This window comes from Phacochoerus africanus, chromosome 3, assembly GCF_016906955.1.
Source record: "Phacochoerus africanus isolate WHEZ1 chromosome 3, ROS_Pafr_v1, whole genome shotgun sequence".
NCBI classification, from domain to species: Eukaryota; Metazoa; Chordata; class Mammalia; order Artiodactyla; family Suidae; genus Phacochoerus; species Phacochoerus africanus.
This window is the reverse complement of record NC_062546.1, coordinates 198,794,724-198,813,687: the sequence shown is the minus strand read 5'-3', so window position 1 is coordinate 198,813,687 and position 18,964 is coordinate 198,794,724. Positions and strand designations below refer to the sequence as shown.

General features: G+C 39.6%; 1 protein-coding gene across 5 annotated transcripts in view; it reads right to left on the bottom strand.

Moving 5' to 3' along the window:
* Positions 1-18,964, bottom strand: part of GIGYF2 (GRB10 interacting GYF protein 2) — a 131,643-nt gene that overhangs the window by 30,500 nt on the left and 82,179 nt on the right. For 3 of the 5 annotated variants that reach the window (XM_047773778.1, XM_047773779.1, XM_047773783.1), the window contains 7 exons: positions 18,660-18,877; positions 18,405-18,567; positions 18,123-18,311; positions 14,713-14,909; positions 13,602-13,761; positions 4,128-4,294; positions 1,053-1,144 (listed from right to left, as the gene is read on the bottom strand). In XM_047773778.1, the coding sequence (XP_047629734.1) occupies positions 1,053-1,144; positions 4,128-4,294; positions 13,602-13,761; positions 14,713-14,909; positions 18,123-18,311; positions 18,405-18,567; positions 18,660-18,877 (1,186 nt within the window). The remainder of the gene's footprint in view (positions 1-1,052; positions 1,145-4,127; positions 4,295-13,601; positions 13,762-14,712; positions 14,910-18,122; positions 18,312-18,404; positions 18,568-18,659; positions 18,878-18,964) is intronic. The other 2 variants (XM_047773782.1, XM_047773780.1) reach the window with 1 other exon arrangement.

The window sequence follows — 18,964 nt, the reverse complement described above, 5'->3', positions numbered from 1 at the left end:
AAAAACTGGGGAACTATCTCATGACAATAGCCTTTTATCAGGAAAAAAGTGAATAATAAAACATTCAAACTAACAGCTATTTCCACATAAAGCACCCTCTGCAAAAATAAATCACTTGTATAAAAATTCTCAAGTGTTTCAGCTTGGAAAATTTTAAGACTTTTTTTCACTAGATCAGAAGTGGACAAATTTTTTCTGTAAAGAGCCAGACAGTAAATATTTTTGGCTTTGCAGGCCATTTGCAAATGACTCAATTCCACCACTGTACCTTAAAAGTAGCTTGGACAATACACAAACAAATGGGTATGACTCTGTTCCAATAAAACTCTCCTTATGAAAACAGGTAGCCAGCCAGTTTGCCAACAGATGAGAGCAAATATTACCTCTTCTAAGAAAGGGACCCACCACGTAAGTGATTCTGCCCTCACATCACAGCACTAATAACAGGATAAGCTTTTACTTCTCTCCTGCCCTGTCATCTGTTTCTTCTCTCTGGCATTGAGCCATTTGGGGAGTTCCCGTTGTGGCACAGCAGAAATGAATCTGAGTAGTAACCATGAGGTTGTGGGTTCAATCCCTGGCCTTGCTCAGTGGGTTAAGGATCCAGCATTGCCGTGAGCTGTAGTGTAGGTTGCAGACGTGGCTCGGATCCTGCATTGCTGTGGCTGTGGTGTAGACTGGCAGCTACAGCTCTGATTCAGCGCCTAGCCTGGGAACCTCTATATGCTGCAGGCACGGCCCTAAAAAAAAAGAAAAGAAAAGAAAGGTGAGCCATTTAGAAGGCACCTAGTTCTTAAAATGCTGTTGATTCTTGCTTTAGGATCATCTTGCAAAATTACAGTTATATGTCATCATCTGCAAACTTCTCGTATTTAAGAAACAAAGTATGACCAAACTTAGAAAGAATGTGCATTAGTAACATGCCACTAGCTGGCTGACTCAAGTGTCCTACAAACTTTGAGTTTTCTGCTATGAAGGGTGACACCTGAGAGCAGATTAGATCCAAAGGCCCTTTTTGTGCTGCAGTGTACCCTGCCCAGTTCTGCTCTTACTGTATTAAGAACTGCTGGTACTGGAGATGCTGCATCTGGTATAAGGCTGTGAGTTCCTGCTGCCTGGTCAGTCGTTCCTGGTCCAACTCTCCCTGGGAGTAAAAGGGTAGAGGGAAGAAATGCCATTGAATAAACTGCAAGAGCCTATAAGCCATTTATTTAGTACTTAAAATGAATGTTAGACCTTCATATCCCACCCCACCTTTAGACCCAAACCTAAAACACTTATTTAAAGAAAAAAAAAAAAAATCAGCTATCTTTAGAAACTAAATGGTGCCATCTAGTGGAAGAAGGCAGTGTCTTCATGACAAGAACTTTTCTATGGCGGGAAAGAATCTCTAAGTTCAGCTGTTCTCTTCTCCTACCCTTGAAGGTGATGGTTGTACTGTACTCCAGAGTTATTACTGTAACTTAAAAAATGCATAATTCTCCCAGTCTTAAGTGATTTATACAGGAACCTGCTGTATAGCACAGGGAACTCTACCTAATATTTTGTGATAATCTACATGGGAAAAGAATCTGAAAAGAATGGATGTGTGTACATGTACAACTGAACCACAGCAGAAATTATCACAACATTGTCAATCAATTATACTTCAACAAAACTTTAAGGAAATGAAAAAAATCTACATGATATTAAATTCTTTTAATTTTTAAAAAGTGGTTTATAAATTTGGAGAGTATGAAGAAATTAAGAGAAATAGGACAAAACAGAAAGGAGTAAAATTAAATGTTACAGTAGAAATTTTATTATGGCACATAACAAATAGAGGGAGCCAGTGTATGTCTTAAAAGACAATGAGAAATTTAAAATTAAACAGAATATAAGAGCTTTGAAAACTACAACCTTCTATCCAAAAATTGTTTCTACTGCTATTAAAGCATCACGAGTTTAAAAATAAGCTATAGTAAAACTCTGTTTTTTAGCTAACATTTTAAATAACATGGCTGAAATTTACATTTTGGAAAGCTAAAAGTGAAGACAATAAAAAAGGTAAAGTGTAAGGCAACAAATAAATGCATAAGGGTGATAATGTTAAACTTCGGCAACATTGTACAATGATTATACTTTGGACAAAAATTTTTTTCTTTTTATGGCCAAACCTGTGTGGCATATGGAAGTTCCTGGACTAGGGGTCAAATCAGAGCTGCAGCTGCAGGCCTGCGAAACAGCCACAGCAACACCAGATTCAAGCCGCATCTGTGACCTACACTACGGCCTGCAGCAACGCTGGATCCGTAACCCCCTGAGCAAGGCCAGGGTTCAAATCCGCATCCTTACAGACATCAGGTCAGGTTCTTAACCCACTGAGCCACAACGGGAACTCCAGAAAAAAAACCTTTGATGTGTGATTTCTTGGAGTGGCATTCATCTGAAACTGAAGGACATTTTTCTGTCCCATTAAATAGTCATGGATAGAAGCTACACTAGGTTAGTCTAAAATTGCTACATGAAAACCTAGGTTTCAAGGCATATTTATCAGGTTGAACTTTCTTAAGGGCAAAGGCAGTACCTGAGAGGAAGCAGAGCTTCCCATGGTTTTTCACCTTAAGTGGATCTGATTGAGGCTCAGCCTCTATAACTGGATGTCTAGGAATGGACTAGAGCAAGCATGCCAAGCTGCAAGTGATGAGCTTTCAGCTCTGAAACATCCAAGATAAAAACTAGTCCCAATTTCTGAGTAGGTGGTAAAAATACAATTTATACACAATAAAACACAGCGTAATTTTTCTCTGAATTTACGACAGAAATGTCATAAGTAATCCCCCTCTTCTAGAAACCTTCACTGCTCTCCATACATCCATACAGAGTCTCAACCCATAAGTGGATTGTGAAATCAATAACCAGGTCAAACACAACATGCACATACTGAAAAGAAAAGAAAAAAGGCGGGGGTGGGGAGATGGGGGGTGGGACAGAACAAAACATGTACATGGCACCAAATGTTCTGAGAAATTTGTTTCACAGATACATCTGCACAGTAATGAATACACAGAGTCATGATGTAAAACTCTTTAAGACGATGGGCTGTGGTGAAAAAAGTTTGACAGCCACTGTTCTCACCTATAAACTCTCTTGCCTACAGAGGTTGTGACTTACTGCCTCTTCATCTCTTAAGACCCTGGCACAGGCCCTCAATATACCACTGATGAATAAATCAATGGCTGTTATTGTAGAAGCCCAGTGTTTACAATAGTTTTTGTTTTTTAGTTTCACTTTGGCCACTTCTGACTATGGCCAGCAACCAGGCACCCAACCTTGGAAAAGGAAAAGTGCAGCACAGATCCAGAGCTCTCCAAAAGGAGTTCTGCAGGGAGAGGCCCCAGGGCAGCTGCGGAGAAGATTTCCTCTTCAAAGGTACTCCAGTATTAGTATAGAAGAGTTACAGTATGATCCAATTTTTAGTTAAAATATCAATAATATTAAAAAAGAAAAAGTCTTCCAAATATTCTGAAACAATGGAATTTTATATTAGTAACATCTGCTTTAGGATAAACTCAAATTTAAGAACTCCAGAAGTCACAAAGCCAGAGGTAAATAAATGAGAGGAGAACATGCATTATAACTAGAGGCAACAGGAACTCTTAAGAAGTCAATTGTGTAGAAGCACAGCAGATAAACATAAAAGCTCTGAAGTGAACTTAGGTAAGCAGCCAGACCACGCAGGACCTGGTGGGTAAGCCAGGAGACATTCTCCTTGTGCATCTGCTGGAAATCTGTTGAAGGATTCTGTTCCTTTAGAGTATGGATGGGGTTCTGTGTGTGTGTGTGTCTCAGACAGAGAGAGAGAAAGGGAGAAAGGAAGAGAGGGAGGGAGGGAGGGAGGAATGGGGAGAGGGGGAGACAGGGAGAGAAAGGGAAGGAGAGAAGGATGGGCACAGATATTTGAGTGTTGAACAGATCATTATAGCTAGGTAAAGAGCCTCGGATTCAGAATTCCCACTGCCATTTCAGTTGCTTGCAAGGAGCTACAGTTTCTTCCTCGCTATATGTAACATCTGGATCGTGTTTACAAGGAGAAGCAAGTGCTTCTGTGTCTACTATGCGTTCTGGGTGACATGTAAAGTACTTACCATATGAGGGGGGGGAGCTGGTCCAGGAGAGAAGGGAACCCTTCCCCACATTTTCATGATATCACCAAGAGGTTGGAAGCTTTCATCACATGCTCTCTTCACCAATAAAGACATAGTAAAATAGCCCGCCTGAAACCATTCTGCCATCTCCTGATTATTGAAGGGACCTACAATAGCATCAATTAAACAGAAGGGCAATAAGAATCCTTTCAGGCTAGAGAGGAAAAAAAATGCTTCCTGAGGCAGATCCTCACCCAGAACTAACAACTTATTTCAGGTGGCACCTATCAAATATCTTGTATGGTATCTTAATTCATCACAAAAGGAAGTGAACAGGCTTCAACCTAATAAAGTACAACAGAAAATATTTTGAAATAAGCCTTAGGAGTTCTCCTGTGGTGCAGGAGGTTAAGGATCTGGCGTTGTCACTGCAGCAGCCTGGGTCACTGCTGTGCCCTGGATTTGATCCTTGGCCCAGGAATCTACACATGCAATGGGTGTGGCCAAAAAAACTAAAAAGAAGAAGCCTTATATCAGTACATTCCAATTTCTCAGCAGTGCTTTAATTATTTTAAGGAACATAAACATCTCTGTCTCACTCAATCTTTACAGATCATCTATCAGAAAAGTATAGTTCCTGTCGTGGCTCAGTGGTGAACGAACCTGAGTAGAGGATGTGGGTTTGACCCCTGGCCTCGCTCAGTGGGTTAAGGATCTGGCACTGCCATGAGCAGGTCACAGATGCAGCTCAGATCCCGCATTGCTGTGGCTGTGGCGGAGGCCAGCGGCTTCAGCTCTGATTCGACCCCTAGCCTGGGACCTGCCATGTGCCATGGGTGCGGCCCTAAAAAGCAAAAAAAAAAAAAGTGTAGTAACACTGAAAAGAGTTTTGTTTGTTAGACTTTGTATCACTTAGGCATAGAAAATATAAGGGCTGAATATGTTCTTTTCTAATTTTCATTGTCAGAGATTACTGAAGGTGAGGCAAAATAATAAACAATAATAAAATTAAGACAAATTATTTCTTATCCATGGTAAGACTAAATCTGGCCTTGGTAGGGGAAAAAACTAACATTCTATAGATGTTTTACAAAAAGAAATAATCAAAGATTTTATAGGAGTTCCTGTCGTGGCGCAGTGGTTAATGAACCTGACTAGGAACCATGAGGTAGAGGGTTCGATCCCTGGCCTTGATCAGTGGGTTAAGGATCCGACATTGCCACGAGCTGTGGTGTAGGTCGCAGACGCGGCTCAGATGTGGCGTTGCTCTGGCTCTGGCATAGGCCAGTGGCTACAGCTCCGATTGGACCCCTAGTCTGGGAACCTTCATATGCCGTGGAAGTGGCCCTAGAAAAGGCAAAAAGACAAAAAAAAAGATTTTATATATAAAATTAACAAATACATTCATAACCACTGATTCAGCAGATATTTACTCAACACCAATCATTTAGGTCCAGGCAGGAAGATAACTGTAAACAAAATAAAGTTCTGGAACTTCCACTTCTGGGAAGATGGAGTAGATGTACTTGCCCCCATTCCTCCCGCCAAACACAACTAAAAACCATGGACATTACATAGAAAACAAGCAGAAGACAACTCCAAAGGCAGAGAGAAGGTGGCAGACTGATGAGAAGCCTTGGGGCCTGAGGAACCAGTTGACAATGAATTTCCTGGGTTTTCATTTTACATCACATTGCCCAGACTCGGAGCTGAAGCCAGCAACATGATACATGGCCCAATAATACAGCTGAAAATATGCCCTTGGCCAGCAAGGCCCTCATTCAAATTTGAAGGAGAAATCAAAAGCTTTACAGACAAGCAAAAGCTAAGAATTCAGCACCACTCAACCAGCTTTATGACAAATACTAAAGGAACTTTTCTAGGTGGAAAAGAAAAGGCCACAACTAGAAACAAAAATATCACAAATGACAAGGCTCACCAGTAAAGGCATATATACAGTAAAGATACAAAATCATCCATGCACAATCATGCCACCAAACTCAGACACTGTGAGAAGAGGAGGGTACAAATGCAGGACATTGGAGATGCACTTGCAATTAAGAGAACAACAACTTAAAAACAATCTTGTGTAGACATAGGAGTTCCTGTCATAGTGCAGCAGAAACGAATCCAGCTAGGAACCATGAGGTTGCAGGTTCGACCCCTGGCCTCGCTCTGTGGGTTAAGGATCTGGTGTTGCCAGGAGCTGTAGTGAATGTAGGTCACAGACGTGGCTCGGATCCTGTGTTGCTGTGGTTGTGGTGAAGCCCGGCAGCTGTAGCTCCGATTAGACCCCTAGCCAGGGAACCTCCATATGCTGTGGGTGTGGCCTTAAAAAGCACAAAACAAAACAAATAAACAAACAAAAAAACACAATCTTGTATAGATACAGATTCCTATATCAAAACTTCATGGTAATTGCAAACCAAAATCTACAGTACTCACACACACAAATAAGAACAAGCAATCCAAATACAACACTAAAGATAGTCGTCAAGCCACAAGAGAAGAGAACAAGAGGAAAAAGGAAGAAAAAAGACCAACAAAAAACAAATCCAAAACAGTGGATTACAATGGCAATAAGAATATACCTATCGATAATTACCTTAAGTGTAAATGGACTAAATGCCCCAACCAAAAGACAAAGACTGGCTGAATGGATACAAAAACAAACTCTATATACATGCTGTCTTAGGAGACCCACTTCACTTCAGGGACACATACAAACTGAAAGTGAGAAGACAGAAGAAAATATTCCACACAAACAGGGATCAAAAGAAAGTTGGAGGAGGAGCAATACTCTTATCAGACAAAACAGACCTTAAAATAAAGAGTATTATAAAAGACAAAGAAGGACATTATACAATGATCAAAGGATCAATCCTTCTTCAGCTGCAGCTCTGATTTGACCCCTAGCCTGAAAACTTCCATATGCTCCAAGTGCAGCCCTAAAAATCAAAAAAGAAAAGAAAAAGATATATCAAGCAAACAGTCAAAAGAAAGCTGAAGTGGATATATTACTATTTAATAAAGTGGACTTCAGAGCAATGAATATTAGCAATTTACTAGTGAAAACGACAGAGATGGATATTATATAAGAATAATGAATGGGTCAATCCACCAAGATGTTTGCACCAAAGAAAAAAGTGAAACGATAACTGACAGCTGAAAAGAGAAACAAATTCACAATTATAGGTGACTTTAACAACTGACAGAACAACTATACTGATAATCAGAAAGATTACAGAATTCAATACTATCATCAACCAATAAGATCAAACTGATACCTACACAATACTCCAAAGACAGCAAAATACACACTCTTTTCAATACTCACAGAACATACGGCCAAACAGACTCTATCCTGGGCCATAAATAAATCAACAGATTTTTAAAAATTTAAATCACTTACAGTGGGGAGTTTCCATTGTGGCTCAGCGGTAACGAAATCGACTACTATCCATAAGGATGCGGGTTCAGTCCCTGGCCTCTCTCAGTGGGTTAAGGATCCGGGGTTGCTGTAAACTGTGGTGTAGGTCACAGACACAGCTCAGATCCCGTACTGCTGTGGTGTAGGCCAGCGGCTATGGCTCCGATTTGACCCCTAGCCTGGGAACATCCATATGTTGCAAGAGTGGCCCTAAAAAGCAAAACCAAAAAAACACAAAAAAACCCCCACATAACACACAGTATGTTCAATCCTACACAGAAAGACAGCAGGGAGATCTCTAAACACTTGGAAACTAAACGACACACTTCCCCATATTACACAGGTGAAAGTAGAAGTCTCAAGAGAAATTTTTTTTTTTTAACCATTTCTAGGGCTGTTCCTGTGGCATATGGAGGTTCCCAGGCTAGGAGTTGAATAGGAGCTGTAGCCGCTGGCCTACACCACAGACAAAGCAACAGCAACGGAGGATCTGAGGCTTGTCTGCAACCTACACCACAGCTCACGGCAACGCCGGATCTCCAACCCACTGAGCAAGGCCAGGGATCGAACCCGCAACCGCATGGTTCCTAGTCAGATTCATTAACCACTGAGCCACGACGGGAACTCAAGAGAAATTTAAAACTATATATACTCAATGAAAATAGGCATATCAAGGAGTTCCCATCATGGCTCAGTAGTAATGAATCTGACTAGCATCCATGAGGACGCAGGTTCGATCTCTGGCCACGCCCAGTGGGTTAAGGATCCGGCATTGCCATGAGCTATGGCATAGGTCACAGACACAGCTCAGATTCCACATTGCTGTGGCTGTGGTGTAGGCCAGCAGCTGCACCTCCAGTATGATCCCTGCCCTGGGAACTTCCAAATGCCACAGGTGCAGCTCTAAAAAGACAAAAAAAGAAAAAAGAAAAAGAAAAAATATGCGTATCAAAATTTGTGGTACGCAGTTAAATAAGCTAAGAAATTTATGATATTGAATGCTTACATTAGAAAAAGGAAAAGTCTCAAATCAATAAGTACCACCTCAAGAATCTAGAAAAAGGGCAAAACGAACCCTAAGAAGCAGAAGAAAAGAAATAATACAGTTTAAGAATAGAAATCAACAAAATCAGAAACAAAAAAATAGTGAAAAGAATCAATAAAACAGAGCTGAGTGTTTGACCAGTAAAATTAACAAATCTCTAGAACACTGACAAAGAGAAAAAGAGAACAAATTACCAATACCAAGAATGAAACTGGGGAGTATAACTACAGAACCATCTGCAGACGTTAAAAAGATAATAAGAATTCTTATTCTTAAAGGTAATAAAGAAATACAAAGTGAAAACTCTACACACATAAACTTAGCAAGAATCACCACCACTTTCACTCGCATTAAATAGATCATTTAAAGAGCCCTGTAACCATCAAGGATATTGAATTTATAATTTTTAAATTCCAAAAAAAGTCTCCATCTGGAGACTTCTACAAAGCCTTCAAAGAATTAACATCCTATTGCAAACATAAGGAAATTTCTCAACAAACTAAAAACAGAACTACCATATGACCCAGCAATTCCATTCCAAGGTATATACGTCTGAAAAAAACAAGAACACTAATTAAAAAAAATACATGCCCCCCAATGTTGATAGCAGCATTACTTACAATAGCCATAATATGGAAGCAACCTAAGTGTCTGTCAACAGATGAATGGATAAAGAAGATGCGGTGTATCCTTGTATAATGGAATACCACTCTGCCATAAAATACAATGAAATCTTGCCATTTGCAACAACATGAACAGACTTGTAAAGTAAGTCTGACAGAGAAAGACATACACTGTGTGAGATCACTTATATGGAGAATCTAAAAAATACAAAAAAACAAAAAAAACCACAAACAAAAAACAGTGAATATAACAAAAAAGAAGCAGATTCACAAACACAGAGAGCAAATTAGTGGTTACCGGAGGGAAGAGGCAAGGAAGGAGAGGAAACATAGGGTAGGAGATTAGTCGACACAAACTATTAAAGAATATATCACACAGGGACAAAAAAAAGAATTAACATGAATTCTAAACAATCTCGGAGTTTCTATCATGGCTCAGTGGCTAATGAACACGACTAGTATCCATGAGGATGTGGGTTCGATCCCTGGCCTAGCTTAGTGGGTTAAAGATCCAGTGTTGCCGTGAGCTGTGGTTCAGGTCACAGAAGTGGCTTGGATCCTGAGCTGCTGTGGCTGTGGTGTAGGCCGGCAGCTCCAGCTCCAATTTAACCCCTAGCCTGGGAACCCCCATGTGCTGCAAGTACGGCTCTAAAAAAACAAACAAAAAAAATACTTAAACAATCTTTTCCATAAAATAGAAGGGGAAGAAACACTTGCCACTTCATTTTATGAAGCAAATATTAATTACCCTGATACCAAAACCAGATAATGAGTACAACAAAAAAAAACTCCAAAGAACTCCAAAACACCCTGTATATCCTTAACAATAAATTACTAAATAGGATTCAGCAATATATGAAAAGAATTATACAACATGATCAAATGTAGTTCATTCCAAAGATGCAAATCTGCTTCAATATTCAAAAACCAGTCAATATTTAGCCATATTTAACTGGCTAAAGAAAAATCACATGATCTCATCAACAGACGCTTAAAAGGCATTTGACAAAACCCAATATTCAATCATGATAAAAGCTCTCAAAATAAAGGGTACCTCTTCAACTTGATAAATATCTCCAACAACCCAACCGCTAACATTACACTTAATTATTATTAAAGTTCCCCGTAAGACAGGAAAGTAGGATACACAAGGCAACTATGTCTGTTCTCATCCCTTCTTATTCAACATAATGTTGGACTATAAGGCAACAAAATGAATTAAGAGGCATACAGATGGGAAATGAAAAAATAAAACTATTCCTATTTGCAGATGACAATTTCTACACAGAAAATAAATGGAATCTAGCAACTAGAACTAATAAATGAGCTCAGCAAGGTCAAAGAATAAAGATAAACATCTCAAATTTGATTCTAGATAGGTGCAATAAACAGACACTGAAATAAAATGATTTACCAATTGCTCAAAAAAAAAATCAAATACTTTGGTATAAATTTAATAAAACATGCACAGAATGCTGAAAACTACAGTGTTGATGAGAGAAATCAAGACCTAAATAAACTGAGAGACATACCACATTCATGGATGGGAAGACTCAACATGGCAAAGATGTCACTGCTCTTCAAAATGGTACAGAGGTTTTACATAATTCCTATTAAAATCTCGGCAAGAATTTTTGGTAAATATAGGCAACATTATCCAAAAACTTGTATGTAAGAGCAAACTAGAAAAACTAAATACTAGGAGGAATCCGGACTCATCATACACTATGGTAATCAAGTGTTGGCTGGAGGAACAGAGGCGTCAATCAATGGACCAGAATAAAGAACCCAGAAATAGACCAACCCAAATACACTCAACTGAATTTTCTCAAAAGTGCAAAAATAATTCAAAGGAGAAAAGGTAGCCTTTTCAACAAAAGGTCCCAAAACAAGTGGGCATCCGTAAACAAAAAAATAAATTTTGACCTCAGGCCACACTTACACAGAAATTAATTCAATGGATCACCAACTTAAGTGTAAAACACAAAACTGTAGATTTTTTTGAATAAAAACCTTTGTGATCTGAAGCTTGGCAACAAATTCTTAATACCCAAAGCACAATCCATAAAATTAAAAAATTTATCAACTGTACTTCATCAAAGTTGGAGAGCCCATCGTGGGTCAGTGGTTAACGAACCTGACTAGCATCCGTGAGGATTCGGGTTCGATCCCCGGCCTCACTCAGTAGGTTAATGATCCGGGGTTGTGTGAGCTGTGGTGTAGGTCGCAGATGCAGCTCGGATCCTGTGTTGCTGTGGCTGTGGTGTAGGCCAGCAGCTACAGCTCCGCTTCGACTCCTAGCCTGGGAACCTCCATATGCCCCAGGTACAGTCCTAAAAAGACAAAATAAAAACAAAACAAACAAACAAAACAACTGTACTTCATCTAAATGTAAAAGTTTTGCTCTATAAAAGGCTGTTCAGAGTCTGTTTTGAATTTTGACTGTAATGATGTCAATATCCTGGACATGGGTTTTTTTTGTCTTTTTAGGGGCACACCTGTGGCATTCGGAGGTTCCCAGGCTAGGTGCCTAATCACAGAGTAGTAGCCACCAGCCTATGCCACAGCCACAGGCACAGCAAAGTGGAATCTGAGCTGCAGCTGCGACCTACACCACAGCTCGCAGCAATGCCAGATCCTTAAACCCACTGAGCACGGCCAGGGATCGAACCTGCAACCTCATGGTTCCTGGTCGGATTCGTTTCCACTGCACCACGATGGGAACTCCTGGATATGGTATTTAACTACAGTTTTGGAAGAGGTTACCAATGGGGAAAACTGGGTAAAGGGTACATGGGATCTCTGTATTATTTCTTATAACTGCTTGTGAGGCTATAATTATCTTAAAGTAAATTTAATTAGAATGCACATATTCTACATTATGTTTTAATTAAAACACATTCTATAGGTGTCTAAGTAGATCATGAACAAATACATACAGTGCCAGATCGTAACAGATGCAATGAAGAAGAATAAAGCACGAGAGGGGGACTAAGAATGGAAACGGAGCTATGTTAGACGTCCCAGGCTGCACTGTAAAATGCTATCATGAAACCAACACTAAAACAATCAACAACCGGTTTCAGGTTATGAGCAAAAACTTCAAAAGCAGAAATGAAAAATTAGCAAGTGTCCTTCACAGCATTCTCTCTCCATTCTAATCTAATTTATGCACCATACACATCTTTTAAGCAATTACTTTATAATATGGTACTCTTCTTAGCCATTTTACATAGCTCTTTATCATTTACAATACAACTCCACTTCAGTGAGACACTCGAGCAAGGTCTTCCAAGAAGACCTTTATGGTAGGGAGACTGAAACACGGAGAATGTATGTGACTCAACTGCCTAGTTAACTAGCTGGGATGCCAGAACTGAGGGGGTCTTAAGCATAATGCTTAGGTTTTGTGTGTGTGTGTGTGTGTGTGTGTGTAAAGTAGTACATACTATAGTAATAGTGTGTGTGTATATATGTATGTATGTATGTATGTATAATAGTACATACTATAGTGTGTGTGTAATATAGTATATACTATAGTAATAGTGTGTATATATTATATATGTATAATAGTACATACTATAGTGTGTGTAATATAGTATATACTATAGTAATAGTGTGTATATATTATATATGTATAATAGTACATACTATAGTGTGTGTAATATAGTATATACTATAGTAATAGTGTGTATATATTATATATGTATAATAGTACATACTATAGTGTGTGTGTAATATAGTATATACTATAGTAATAGTGTGTGTGTATATGTACGTGTATATATATATATAATAGTACATACTATAGTGTGTGTAAAATAGTATATACTATAGTAATAGTGTGTGTATATATGTATGTGTGTATATATATAATAGGACATACTATAGTGTGTGTGTGTAAAATAGTATATACTATAATTGTGTGTATATATATGTATATATAGAATAGTACATACTATAGTAACAGTGTGTGTGTGTGTGAAATAGTATATACTATAGTAATAGTGTGTGTGTATATGTATGTATGTATGTATATATAATAGTACATACTATAGTAACAGAGTATGAGTGTGAGTATGTGTGTGTGTGTGGGTGGGTGTGGGTGTGGGTGTGGTTAGGGTATAACCCTATCATATCACTAATTATATTCTGCCGTTTTCAAATTATTTTCACTAGACTCCCTCCCCCCACTGAAACTGTAACACACTATGGAGGGCGCCTATAAAAAAGCCTTCTCTATATATGAAGAAAGCCTACAGACTGACATTTTTTCCTACTGTTATGAAAATTAACATTAAACAATCCCCATCTTAGGCTATCTATCTGGAGGTAATGGTACGATTCTATACCTAAAGTGGGATGGAGCAACCTACCTTGAATTTCTCCCTGAGGATCTTTGTAATACCACTTTTGCATTGCTTCATGCATCAATGGAATTGAGACTCCCTTAGCTCTGTGCTCTTGCAATTTTGATGCCAATCTCTCATCATCTAGTGCACTGTCTTGGAGATAAGCCACCATCTTCTCAGCTTGCTAATGAGAAGAAAAAAAAAATGCAGTGTGGAAACAAATGATCCTAAATTAATACTGACACACATAAAAATGATCTGCTTTTCTGAACAACTTGATCTGTGAGAGGGACTGTGCAAAGAACACAGTAGGCAATAATTCAATTCTTAGAACGACGCTATGAAATAGGTACTATCCTCATTTTACAGAGGAGGGAACTAAGGCTCAGAGAGGTCAAGCCTTACTCAAGGTCTCAAAATTATTAAGCCAACCCAAATGAGATTAAAATACAAACCTGGTATGGATCAAACCTCAAGTTTCTAAGCAACACACTTATAAAAGTACCATTTAAACCAATAATCCTAAATTATATAAGCTAAACCTGTAAAAACACAGATATTAATAGATCATAATTTTACAAGTAGAATCTTCTTCAAGTTTTACTAAAACACTCCCTCTTTCCTCCTTTCTTATTTCCTGCCACCAACTAGTCCATACTGAAGAAAAGAGAATTTCTTCCGTAGAAAGCAAGCTATCACTTACTTTACATATAAATGATTGTTTATGCCATCCTAGGGAACTCTAGAAACATGAATAAAATGGTAACTATTTTCCCTGTTATACTTTAGGCAAAAAATACAGAAGATGCAGTCCCTATCCACAGCTGCTTGTATTCGCCATTTTTGGCATTCCATTTATTTCCAAAAAGAAAAAAGAAAAGCAAACAGCTAAGGGCAACCTCAGAAGAGCAAAAAATAACCTGACATAATGACTACTACATAGCAGAAACTTAACAGCATGAAGTGATTTGAAAGACAATTACTCACACAAATAAATACTAGACATAAAAACAACTTTTTTAGGTACATAAAATCTAGTGCACAAAAGTTCCACTTTTGAATATTCATGTAATAGTTTCCTATTTTCTTTGAGAGTTAGAGAGGAGGAAAAAAAAAAGAATTACGTGATTTTCACCTGTTCCAAATGTTTGAGACCCTCTTCATCATCTGGCTCTGTGGAAACACTGCCCATACCAGGAGCACCCACGACCGGCGTTTCAACTGGCCGGAGGGCAGGACTAGGATTGGGAACAGGAGGTGGAAGAATGAGGAGAGGAGAGGCTGTATCTGAAGGGATCTGTGACAGGGGCTGCTGAACATCTGGAACCATTTCTACAGAGAAAAAAAAAAAAAAAAAAACAGACGAAAATCCTTCAAAATATGGAGACTCTAATGAATAACTATGTCATCAAGTTGGGCAGCTTGCTAAACAGGCTCAACAGAAATGTGAACACTGCAGCTACTTCTTATGGAGCAGTGTTGTATTTCCTCCTACTACACAAAAATACCTCCTTAGAATGACAACCTATAGGATTCGAAGGTATCCAGAAGGCCCTCTACAGTGCCAGCCTGTGTCCCTAGAGCATCTACCCCATAGCTGTGGGTCCACCTCTTGAAAACAAACAGAATCAAGTCCAGCTCCTTTCCGCACATCATGTCTCTGAATAGTAAACACAGTTTAAAAATCACTGCAAGTCTCCTCAAAGATGTCATATCTCATCATCAAAACTTTTATTAAAAACATGCACAGTTACCATGAACAAATACCTATTTCAAGTTATAATTACCATAATACATTACATTTTGCAGAATAACAAAAAGCTTTTGGAGTCTATCTGTACAGCACAGGAAATTCTTCGCAATAAGAATAGAGACTGCAGGAGTTCCCTTCGTGGCTCAGCGGAAACAAATTTGTCTACTATCTATGAGGACACAGGTTCGAGCCCTGGCCTCGCTCAGTGGGTTAAGGATCCGGTGTTGCTGTGAGTTGTGCTGTAGGCTGCAGACACGTCTCAGATCCCGCGTTGCCATGGCTCTGGTGTAGGCCAGCAACTGCAGCTCTGATTTGACCCCTAGCCTGGGAACCTCCATATGCCGAGGGTGCTGCCCTAAAAAAAAACAAAGAGGGGGGAAAAAAAAGGATAAAGACTGCAAAACAGGTTGTGTCTTGATTCCTATTTCCAACCTCTCAGTCAGTAAGCAGGCTCTTAAGAAGGCAAGGGGCATGGCAGTAATTAGATACAATTGCAGTTTCTCCTTTGAAACTTTGTTTGTTCAATTACAGACAGCTTCTCCAAATTCCTGCTCCTCTCACTTTATCCTTTCTCTGCCAGACTTCTTAAAAGGACAGCCTATACAAGCAAGCTCTACTTCACCACCCCCCACACTTGCTACAATATGAATTTTACTCCCAACCCCCCAGTAAAATCTCTCTCCCAAAGATAAGCAGTGACCCAAAGTCACCAAGTCCAATAATTTTTCCTAATCACCATCATCTAACCTTGGTAGCGTCTGACCTTATCTTCTCAATTCTAAACTGGAACACTCTCTTTCCTTAACTTTTCCTGTACTCTACTCTACTCCTGCCTCTGAAGAATTTTCTCTGGCTTCTTTTTATCTACCCTCTAAAAACAGGAATCACCCAGGTTCTGCTCTCAGTCCAATTCTTACCACCCCTAAAAAATGTATGTAAAAATCTTCCATTCTCTCTCTGGCCCTAAACTCTTTCCATTGAGCTAGTCCCTCCCAACTGCTCTCTGTCCATCTCTAATTTCTCATCAGCACCTCAGAATTGGTGTTCAGAACTGAATTTATTCTCTCCCTCCCAAATGTGGTCAACTTGCACTCTTCTTCTATTAAGGATACCCTAATACTCTCAGGCATCTCACTCATCTTTGACTCCTCTCTCGTCCTTGCCCTGATACAGAACAAACAGTAACTATGTCCTGCCAATTTCTACTTGAAATCTCATCTGCCACTACCTCTCTTTACAAGTGCACTGCCTAAGTCATAGTGATTGATCAGGAGACCAACAGGTCACACAGTAGGCCATCTGTCATCACAACAACCTAACCCTACACACAGCTGTCAAGTACGTGTTGCAACCGTGTATCCCACCAACCTCCTTTTCATACCTCACACTTCATCCAAAAAACAGAAGCTGATTTCCTGCCCATGCCTGGGCCCGCCCACTTCCTCCCCTGAGCTTTCACTAGTACTGGAATGCCCTCTCCTAATCCATCCAGCTACACCTATCTCCAAATTCTACTTATTGTTCCAAGACAAGCTCAAAGACACTTGCTTCCTGAAGCATTCCAGCAGTCCGCCAATCACCATTCAAATCATTACTTTTGCCGGAGGTGACTGATATACACATGCTCTATCTCCCCTATAAACTATAAATCCAGAACTTCAATCTCTAATGCCATCTTTCAGCTTTCCCAGAATATACATGTCTGGACCCTACCCCCAAATTCTCCTAGAATGAGGTCCCGGGCATGTACATTCAAGAGTATGAACCACAAGTAATTTGGGGGCACATCATAACTAAAAAAATGACTATTACATAAGAAAGAAGTACAAGTCCAACAGTGCCTGATATATATAGTAAATACTCAAATACTTGCTGAATTCATTCATTCATTCATTCATTTTGTCACAGACATTTAAAAAAAAAAAACTGAAAGAAAAAAAATCCTTGGCTCAAGCTCTCAAAATGGTACTTACTGGGCAATAAAGAGAATAAACAGTTCTTTATAACACTGTATTGCTATGTTAGAAACAGTGCTGGCTGTTTAAGAAATAAGAGACAACATTTAGCCTAACTTGGGATGGGAAAGCAGCATGTGCTAAGGCACAAAGGCAAGAGAACAGGCACAATTCAGGACCTAACAGGAGGTGAAGCTAGCAAAATAGGGTACCAAGTATACAGAGCTGGTGCTGAAATGGCACAGCGGGAGACAGATGCCAGATCACGAAAGATCTCACAGGCTATGTTAAAGGGTGTGAATTTTTATAGTGAATGAATCAATTTACCTCTCAACATTAGGCCTTACACTGTCCTTTTTTATTACTTGCAAAAATAAACAAATGAATATTAATACTACCTAAGGTATACGAGCAACTTAACACAGTTAACACTGGAGAAGGACACAGACTTTAAGCTTATTTTCTAGCAAAGCTGAAGGGACTTTCACAGATTTATCCATGTTCTTTTTGGCCTCTTTTGAAAGAATGGCATTTTGATGTGTCAACTGGACACACATACAGCCACCACATGGGTATCAACCTCCTGCAGAGGATCCCAAACCAGTTTACTCGACTGATACCAGGGTGGCCAGAAGCAAGACTGACTACCTTGCAGCTTCTAATTCTGTTTTGGTGAATTCTGGGATAAACACACAGGAGAAGCAGTGACTGGGAAGGTATAGGCAAAATAATCTATTCTAATAATTCATCACCAGAAGCAGTATAAAGAGGCCTCTCCTGTCATCACTGTCTCCAAGAGAATCCAAGCTTAGCTTATGGACTCTCACAAATACATACCGTCCCCCCTGTTGGGTACTTTGGTTGATAGACTACTTTCTGTCCGACTCTCTTCTTCAGCTTTTTCCATTTGCTCAGCTTTGGGTTCTTCTTTCCTCTCAAACTGGGGTGGTTCCTGAGGCTGATGATCAGAGGGAGTACCTGGACTTACAGATGATGAGGAGGTCTGGGGAGGTTCCTCACTAGCTTCTGTAACATGAAGTAACCTTAAATCAACAACTTAGAGAAACGCTTGATATCGTTAAAAAAAAAAAAAAAAAAAAGGACAAAAATGAGCCTCACCGACTCCCACTCGGTCTGTCTTCTCTCCTTCTTTCTTATTTGTCTTTTCGGGTTCTTTGGCTTCTTCATTATGGCTACCTTCGGAGTCAGAGCACTCTTCCCCTTCTTCTACAGGCCGGAAGTCCATCTCCTGCTCTTCTGGAATAGGCTCCTTCTGTACTTTCTGTAGCAGGACAATAAAGCCAAAAATTAAGAGCATATTTGGATTTGGAAGAAGGTCAGTGCCTGTCATAACATTTACAACAAATTTCTTACCTTTAGAGAAAGGAATGCTCCAGAGGAGTCGAATGTGCCCATTTCTTCCTCGGCATCCTCTAAGCACCATTCAGGCAAACTGTCTCTGTCATCATCCATGCTTCCACTGCCAGAGCGCACCCTTCGGTAACCCCTTTCATCATCCCGATCTCGAAAGTCAAACTCAAACCTTCGCCGTCGTTCCACGTGTTCCCGCCAGCCTGCAGAACGAGGGCCATCTGGGATGAGGAGGAGGAGGACACAGACCTTAGACGGGTTTTACAGCATTTGAAAAAGAAAACCATGGATAGGAAACAAAGGAGAAA